The sequence below is a fragment of the Opisthocomus hoazin genome, chromosome 4 (assembly GCF_030867145.1).
Source record: "Opisthocomus hoazin isolate bOpiHoa1 chromosome 4, bOpiHoa1.hap1, whole genome shotgun sequence".
Lineage (NCBI taxonomy): Eukaryota > Metazoa > Chordata > Aves > Opisthocomiformes > Opisthocomidae > Opisthocomus > Opisthocomus hoazin.
Window position 1 is genome coordinate 92,038,063 of NC_134417.1, and position 9,012 is coordinate 92,047,074.

General features: G+C 41.4%; 1 protein-coding gene across 1 annotated transcript in view; it reads left to right on the forward strand.

The window, feature by feature from the left end:
- WNT9A (Wnt family member 9A) overlaps window positions 1-8,811 on the forward strand; it is a 62,204-nt gene extending 53,393 nt beyond the window's left edge. The window contains exon 4 of the mRNA XM_075419949.1: window positions 1,943-8,811. Within this exon, the coding sequence (XP_075276064.1) occupies window positions 1,943-2,416 (474 nt within the window). The 3' untranslated portion in view covers window positions 2,417-8,811. The remainder of the gene's footprint in view (window positions 1-1,942) is intronic.
- Window positions 8,812-9,012: the final 201 nt, after the last annotated feature.

A 9,012-nucleotide genomic window follows, 5' to 3' on the forward strand; every position in this document is an offset into this window, starting at 1 on the left:
CTGCGGTCAAAAGTCATAAGCAGCCATGAAGTGTAATGTGAGAGTCCTGGTGTGGAAGGGACATAACCCACTTTAGTTTCCAAAGGCGTAAATGTCTTCCTTTTCCTTTCCACCTGGAATTTGAAGACCTTGGTCATAAGTGCTCTGCTTTTTTTTTTTTTCTTTGTAGAGAAAATAAAATACACATTTCTATCCTAGTTGAAATCACCTTAAGAAGGTTCTGCCAATGCATTATAGGATTCATGCTAACCTGGGACAGCAACCTTGCAGCCTATTCTTCTCTGGACGGTGGCTTGTGTAGACAACATTTGGATGCAGCAGGGCCTGAATGCCTGTGTGATGCCATTTCCGTTTATCCCCTCACCAGAAGCCCTACACAGCATTTAGCTAAGTGACTTTTCCACTACCAGATCAGGCTATTTGTAAACACTTGTGGCCTTGCACACTGTCTTGCTGCTCAAATCTGAAGACCTGCTCAACCCGAGGCACTGATGAAGCATCAAGGCAACAGTTGAGGTTCTTCATCGTGACACAGGGCAGCTCCTGACTGCTCATGATGGGGCAGATGCTGCAGCCTTTAGTGCAGGAGGTCTGTTCCCATCACTGGAACTGAAAATTTAAAGTCCACTTACCTCCCTGTAGAGTGACTGCCCCACATCTTCTCTCTGGTTGAAAACTGAAGACTTCTCCCCTAGGCCTCTCTGTGGCCACCAGCCCTGTTGTAGTTCCCAGGCGCTGTTGCCTGATGGGCTGAGGACCAAATCTTCTGGGAGGAACTCTTCTCACTGCACTATCAACCCAGATTTCACATTTTTCCACTTGAAACACTCTGTGTGAGAAGCCAGTCTTCCAAGCTGCCTACAGCTGGTGCCACAGGCAGAGTAAATCCTGCAGGCTGCATTAAAGCACCTGGAATTACTGAACTTTTCATGCAAGGGTCTGTTTTCCATGTCTTCACATCTGAATTTTTCAGAGAAAGAGAGGACACAGAGAAGAGTGTGGCAGCTTTGGGTTTTACCCTACATGAGATCATGCTTCCTTAAACACATGTTTGACCAGCATGCCATGGCATTCTTTGTCTTTAAGAGCACATGTAGGCTTCTTCATTGCTAGCAGAAAAAGAATTGTCAGGTGCTTTTGAACATGTTACCACACTCTGGAATAGAATCCAGAGCACAGGTTGGAGAGGTGGAAGCTGCCTGGATGTTTTTGGAGCTGCTGGTTTTGATGATGGTGATTCAGGCTGTTGTTCTCGAGGGCTTGTATATATATTTCAGCTACATCAAGGTTTTTCTTCAGTCACAAAGTGAACTGGGTGGAATGCTGTGCCTTGCTGCTACTGGTGCAAACAGCACAGCTTAACCATGTTCCCACTGAGTCTGTGCTGCTAAATGGGAGCTACATGAGTTTGAGGTAGTATCCTGTGTGTTGTGGTATGGAGAAGGTTCCTACTGCCCACGCTTATGTTCTGGAGCCTGTGCCACCTCACCTGTGTGTTTCTGTGTGTTACAGCAGCACTTTCCCTCTTCTCTCCACTAAACCAAGTTCTTCCATTTTTGTCACATCTTATCTCCTTTTTCTTATTAAAACAGATAAATAGGTGTTAAAATATGTATTGATCTCTTAGTTGCATCACAGCTTCAGACCTCTGTCTATGTAGATGAGTGCCAGCACCGGACAGGCTTTGTATGCTTTACTGGTATCATTAACTATCCAATAAAGCAATATTCTGGTGGGTAAATGTCACATTTATGGGAACTGGGACCCTTCTAAAATGAGTATTTCCTGTAGTGTGTGTTTTCTGTCCTCTTCCGCTGGATAGTTTTTGTGTTGTCATCAACTTTGCGTTCCAGGAGTGTCATCTAGTAAATGACTTTTTAGTTTTGAGCCTTGATTTCTTCACCCATAACTGATTTTCTCTGGGGGCCATGTGTGTCTGCAGGTCATCAAAGCTGGAGTGGAGACAACCTGTAAATGCCACGGTGTATCTGGATCCTGCACTGTCCGAACGTGCTGGAGGCAACTCTCTCCGTTCCATGAAATAGGGAAGCAGCTGAAGCAAAAGTATGAGACATCGCTCAAAGTGGGCAGCACTACCAACGAGGCCACAGGGGAAGGAGACATCTCCCCACCCAAGAAGTCCATGCCTGGTCACAGTGATCAAATCCCAAGGACTACGGATCTTGTCTACATTGACGATTCCCCAAGCTTCTGTATGATGAGTAGATACTCACCTGGGACTTCGGGAAGGAAATGTTACAAAGACAAGAACTGTGACAGCATCTGCTGTGGGCGAGGGCACAATACGCAGAGCCGGGTGGTCACCCGTCCGTGCCAGTGCCAGGTCCGTTGGTGCTGCTATGTGGAATGCAAGCAATGCACCCAAAGAGAAGAGGTTTACACCTGCAAAGACTGACATGTCTTCTGCTTGATGGCAACCCTCAGTGATGGGCGATGGCGATCTATGAGAACTAGATATGGAGACAAACAGGGTTTGATTGACCTTCTGGGATCTGAAAGCTATGTTGAGACATAAGCACTTTGTAGGGTACAGGTGACCCAGCTGTGTTGCTGTTTTGTTTTTATTTTTGTTTTGTTTTCCTGTAGACTGAATTTTAATGAGGTCCAACCATGTGGAAATAAGTGCCTGTCACACTGGGGTTAGACACCAGTTGACCTTCACCTTAGTCATCCACACAGTTTGACAGATCTTTCATCCTTGGAACACCTTGATTGTTTCACCAATCCTCCATGAACTCTTCGGCTAATATATTCTCTTTGGCATAAATAACCTATACTACTTTATTCCTGAAGCTTACCCAACTGCTTAGAGAGCTAAGCAGATACAGAAGAAAGATCCTTCTGCTTTGAATGTGATGGTACAGGAAGTGGTCAATTTTTTTTCCCCTCTTAAAACTGGAGAGAAGTACGTAGGGTAAGCAGGAACAGCCCTGATGGTTCTTCTAGTGGAGTTTCTACACATCGAGCAAAGAAGGCTCTGACAAAGAGACCCACTGGGAGGGTACGGTTTTTAACGACAGCTCCATATCTGCAAGCTTTGATCACCAAATACAGCTCAAATAATCTTGGGTCCACCATGTTGCAGACAGAAATATATCCAAGAAAGAGGCTGGGAAGACAGTAGAAAATCAGACATGCTTGTCCCCTTCAGTCCAAACATGAGTTCTTTTTTTAAAACAATTTCTTCAAATGAAGCCTCTTTAGCACTATTGCTGTCTTAATTTTTATTTTTCTTTAAAAGAACCACTAGATACTTTTGTTTTATTTTAACTTCGTGCATGATTTATTTTTCTCTCCTCTTCCCACCTCTCGTTGATCAAATTCACCCTGTGGTAACTGCTTCACAAATCTGAACTGGAACTTTTTAGTCTTATTCCAGCTAAATTTGGATGTGTTTTTCTGAGTAAGACAAGAGAAATTTGAGTTCATCTTGGAATGCAGTGCTGTCTTGCATTATATAGCAGCCATTTTGGACTGGATCAGACCTCTGGAAGAGTTGACTTTTTTTTTACTAGGTCATCATTCCATTTACTCTAAATCACGGCAGTGGTACATGACATAAACTGTATGTGAAACCTATGACCTTAAGTTTTTTTTTTTTTTTTAAACCACTAGATCAAGAACTGTATTTTAAAAATACAACAGCTAAATGGTAACCAACTATTGGATTTGGAACAAGTAATTGGCGCAGAGACAGACTATCAAGTGGCCAGAAAAGCCAGAAGTTGACTGCAGCAGTAGATCTGTGAAATAGACGACAACCTTCAGCATTTTTTTTTTTCCTTTGAAGAGGATATTTACAATCCAGGACTTGATGTGGCAATATCCTTCAGTTATATAAAAGTGGATTGGAAGCAGCCAGTGAATGCCTCAACAAAGCTTTCTAAGAAAAATTGGAGAGCAGAGGGCATTTTATTTTATTTTTGTTAGTAATTTCTTATTGTCCAGTAATAGCAATTTCCACCAATTTTATATAAGCCACTGATCTGGTTCTCAAAAGAGGAAAGCTGGCTGAAGTTTTTCAAGCAGTAGTAGATGTTAGCCAAGCAAAAAAAGAGCAGTTTTCCAAAATGGACCATTATTTTTCAAGATGTTTTTTCTTTTGTTTTCAAAATTTTTTTGTCTATTTTTGAAATTTTTTCCCCAAACAGTAGCCTCCAATATTTAAGCTGTTTGTGTGCATCTACTGGGAGGAGAAAAGATCATTATTTTTTTCTTGGTAACAAATACCTGCAGTCCAGCCTGGCTCGTTGGCGTCAAATCTTGAGGTGGGGGCATGGGGAGGGACAGGATGTTACTGTTTCATTGTGCTATGGTCCTGCAAAGTGAAGCGTAGTGTCTCTTTTTTTGTCATTTGCTTATTTGCTGTACAACTCCGGAGGTTTGGGTAGTGCTGGAAAAGGAGGAATCTACACATGGTGTTTGTCCCTTCCACCACGGCAAATGTGTGGTGGTGCATTCGAAACAGAAAGTTTGCGGGAAGGTCTCGCGGCTTCTGGGAGATGCACCGCTTTGGAAGTCACCCACAGATGGTTTATCTGATGGTTTAAAAAATAAACTAACTAGAAACCTATTATACAGTGTGTGCATGTGTGTATATATATACACGCATGCTGACACATAAATATATATATAAATATTGAACGAACATTTATTTATTGTAAAGCCCTTCAGAAGGACCTTCTTATGGTTTCAATGTGGTATTACGTTAAATTCTCTTTCTCCCTCTGTCTCTCTCTCACACATTGTGCAAACTCACTGTTACATTTTTGTGTGTGTGCTAGAATAGCTATTCCCCTCCAAAGTAAGGCCAGATCCAAACCTTCTCAAAACATGAGTTTTTTTGGGTCTGAATTACTATTTCTGGCCCCATTCTCTTTAAAAGTATTTGCTCTTAATTAGAGAGTGGGTGACAATTTATGTGCATTATTATTGTTATTAATTATTATTATTAATATTGTTATATTTAAACCGTGGGCCTCATTTTCCTTCTTTTCACTGGTGTCTCTGTCTCCATTGACCTCGCTGGAGTAAATCCACATTGCACTGGTGTGAGAGGAGAATGAGTCCCTAGATGCAGAAGAGAGGGTGGTGTTGGCATCGATGTCATTGCAGAGAAAATGCCTGGGTTGGCTGGGATAGGGTAGCTTGGTGTGTTTGGCAGTAGAGGGGAGAGAGAGAGATGGGTGGGCAAGAAGGTCAACTGTCAAAGCTTGACTAGAAGAAAGAGGCAAAGAGTGAATGAACTACTGAGTGAAAGAGCTCTTCTGTTTATTATAACTCACGCACTGAAGCCTGGATGCTTTCTGTAAGTATTTAAAAAAAAAAACAAAAACAAAAAACACAAAAAACAAATTGTATTTATGTTAATGTGGATATATTACTTGCCTGTTATATATTGTAAATAGCAAGGTTTATTCTCCTGTGGTTAAAAAAAATTATAAATAACTAAATAGTAGCGAGGCACATGTGTTAAATGCATAGGCAGTGTATAAAATATACTAACACTCTGAAATCAGGAGAACTTGTCTTCTTGGCCTTTTGACCTAGGGTGGTAAAACATATGTGGGTTATTTTTCTTCTTCCCCCCACAACGTTGTGTGTGTTTTGGGTGTGTGGGGTTGTTTAGTTCCAATGTTTTCCGATATTTGCCTTATCTTTGAAGAAAGAATGGGGGGAAAAGCCTTATTTTGGAAAAATCCAGTGGAGCTTCAGTAGGACAAAACAAGTAACGGCTGATAAAAAAGATGTCAAAACACCTCAAAACTCTCTCAAATGCTTGACCTGGATTTTTTGCTGGGGACAGATGTGTGTTGGAATGGAATTAACCCACAGAGTTGGAGCTTCTGCTTGTGCTACTGCATGCAGAAGTTCAGAAAACCCTAGAGTAGAGACCCTGAAGTCCTGTATAAAATATTGGGTAGTGTCCTGTAAAACCCCTTTTGTTCCAGCTGTATGAAACTGGATTTTTCCAGAGAGGCTAATTCTGCCACCACACTATTGAATCTCCAGTGCAATTCAATGAAATTCCTCGTTTTTGTAAAACTACTACAAGAGTGGATTTGGGTCTCTGAATCTTTCATGATGGCATGTCATATAAAAAAAAAAAAAGTGCAAGGCAACTTTTTCCCTTCTTCTTACCCCTGGAGAAACAGGTTTTTGCAGCAGATGTAACTGGAGAAGGATGGGTGGGTGTAGGGGAGGTCTCTGGTTACTGATCCCCTTTCACCCCCTGTTCCCCCGAAAGTGTCAAAATGTTGGTTTTCCTAAGCTGATCCACCAAGACTTGCAAGATCAGTTTTGGGGTGTGTGTGGGGGGGTGCAACCATTATTTATATAACTTTTTTATTAATTTTTTTAAAAGAGAAGTTAGCTGATGGAAGAATATTTTTATTGAATAGTACATTTAGTTATGTCAGAAATATAAAAAATATATATAATATTTTTGTAAACAAGGCAAACTGAAAATGTTTGCTGTTTTATATTAGAATTTTCTATTAAAAGAAGTAAAAACCCACACAAATAATTGTTGCACCCGTCATCTGTTTTTTAACAAGCTTCTATTCTGTGTGACTGACTCATATATGCCGGATGTGGAGACATGCAAAACAAGTCCTAAACATTACATTCTCATTGTCTTCCAGCTTGCAAAAGACTCCAGTTGGTAAAACAAGCAGTGTTTAATCAAAGGGGCTGTTTTTTTTTCTTTATTCTTTACACTTAAAATGAGTTATAAAGAATGAGTAGCTTGTAATTAAGATACAAAAACCTACCCCAAATCTTCAAGCTTACCCTTTTTCAGTTATACATCCTGGTCTTGAGACGGCTCTGAATGGAGGAAAGCCAAAACCTATTCACAATACCTAGGTATTTGCCATTGATCTCAGTTGGCCTGGGAAGAATGACTTTTACAAAGGATGTTGGGGAAAAAAAATTATCTGAGTACATGGGAAGTTTAAATGAAGAGGACCAAATTCCAGGCTTGATCTAACACGAGCAATTTTTATGTATTGGAATGGGGCAGTGTAAAACTTGGGAGCTGGGAACTTGGTCTGCTGTGGTTCAGGAAGTCTGTCATTCACCTTTGGAAGCAGGGAATGAGTTATGGACCATCTGTTTCCAAATGAGCTTTTGGGATTGCTGGTTTGGAGACCTGAGCAGGGGGCAAAATAATTTCTGAGGATTTTTTGCGGTCGGCCAGCTTGTACACATCTGCCTTCCTTCAGCCCAGGTCTTGAATTTCTTTGTTAATCGTTTTTCAGCTGCCCTGTTTTAGCCAACATAGGAGGAGAAAATAAGTTGGTTTGGCTGGATTAGGGTTGGAGGAGAACCCAGATGAAGGGGCAGATTTCTCAAGGGTACTTTCATGGAGTAGATGCTGCTTAAGGTAATTTTCTGGTGGATTATAGTGTCTGTGAAAAATTCCTCAGTTGATGTTTTAGTAAAATTAGGTCTGTTCTGTACTCAATAAAACAGGTGCAGCAAAGCTCTTCGTTCCTGGTTTATTCAGCTCTGTGCACATCTGTTGGGTTGAGTCTGGCTTCTGTGGTCAGCTTGTCCTGGCTTTTAGTTTTCAGAATGCTAACTAGGTGATGACTTTTGGAGAGCAATATTTTCCCGCAAGAGGAATAGTGCCTTTTGTGACCATTACTTCTCATGTAACTTGAAGGAGACTCGGTATGGCACAGGACCAGACCTGTAGAAATCTAGACATTGCTAAAGCAATCAAGCTTAGGGCCATGGACATTACGATTGAATAGCTTTTAGATCTATTTTTCACTGATGAGCATTGGATTGACCAAGCTATTTGCATGTTCCAGGAAACAGAATATTTCTGAACAAGAAAAATAGGAATCTCTAGTATTTGTGGGTGGGGAGGAAAGGCAAATGGATATTGCAAGCAGTTTAGCTCTGGCATCATGGTGGTCTTCCTATAACTGCGTTTGTTCAGGGGCAGGGAGTGAGTAGGGTGTTAAGCAAAGACCATAAATGATTCAGACACATAAATTCCGCAGGCTATCAGGGGACACATCTGAATAATGCGTTTTTCTCAGTTATTGCTAAATGTTTTCAGAAATGGGCAAAACCCTTCTCAGCAGCATTGGACAAGGTGACCCAAAGGGAGAAGAGATTCCTCCCTCACCCAGTCCTCCCTTTCATTGCAGGGTTGCTCAGGAAAGTTGAGAGAGATGCTGACATACTTGGCATAGTGGGGCATTTGCAATGGGCCTGGAGTCATCCCCCTTTAGATAAAGAGCCTGCAGCCTGCAATCGGTGTAGGCATCTTTAGGTGTTTTGGCCCAAGAGGAGGTGCCAGTTTCTCCCCACAGACAACAGAAGGGGATAAAGACATAGACACCAGGTTGACAGAAGTTAATAGAGGTGGGGATGAATTCAGGACTAACCAAGGTATGTGTGGATAACCCTGCCAGCTCCCCTTGGGCATGGACCCATCTGAAACAGCGATCATCAAACTAGCAGAGGATTTTTCCCTTATTCCACCCCACACCAGTCCCTAACAATGCCCTTTGAGGCCTGAATGTAAAGTCTAGGATTTGTTTTGCACACTTGGGATGGCATTTCCTTTTAAAGGGAGGTGGGAATACTAACATGAAGGATTAGTATTTTTCTTTTGTTTTTCTTTTTTTTTTCCAGTGTCTTATGGGAGCCTAAGTTATTTTTCTCTACCTCATATGTACAGCTTGTAGGTATAAATCTGATTCTGAGTGACTGTTGAGAATGTATTTAAGTTATTTAACATCTTTGTATAACAAAAAAAGCCAGAACAAATGAAACAATAAATGTATTTTAAATTATATATGAAGCGTGCCCCTCTTTCTTTGCATCTGTTGAAAAATGTTTGCTGTCAGTGGTTGCTGGAGTCCCTGTGCCTCCCTCAGCACTACTGCTGGCCTCTGATCCTGGAGCCAGACCGTACCTGTGGCTAATGTAAGCCTTGAAAAGCTCTTCAGCTTAGTAGGGTGGCAAATG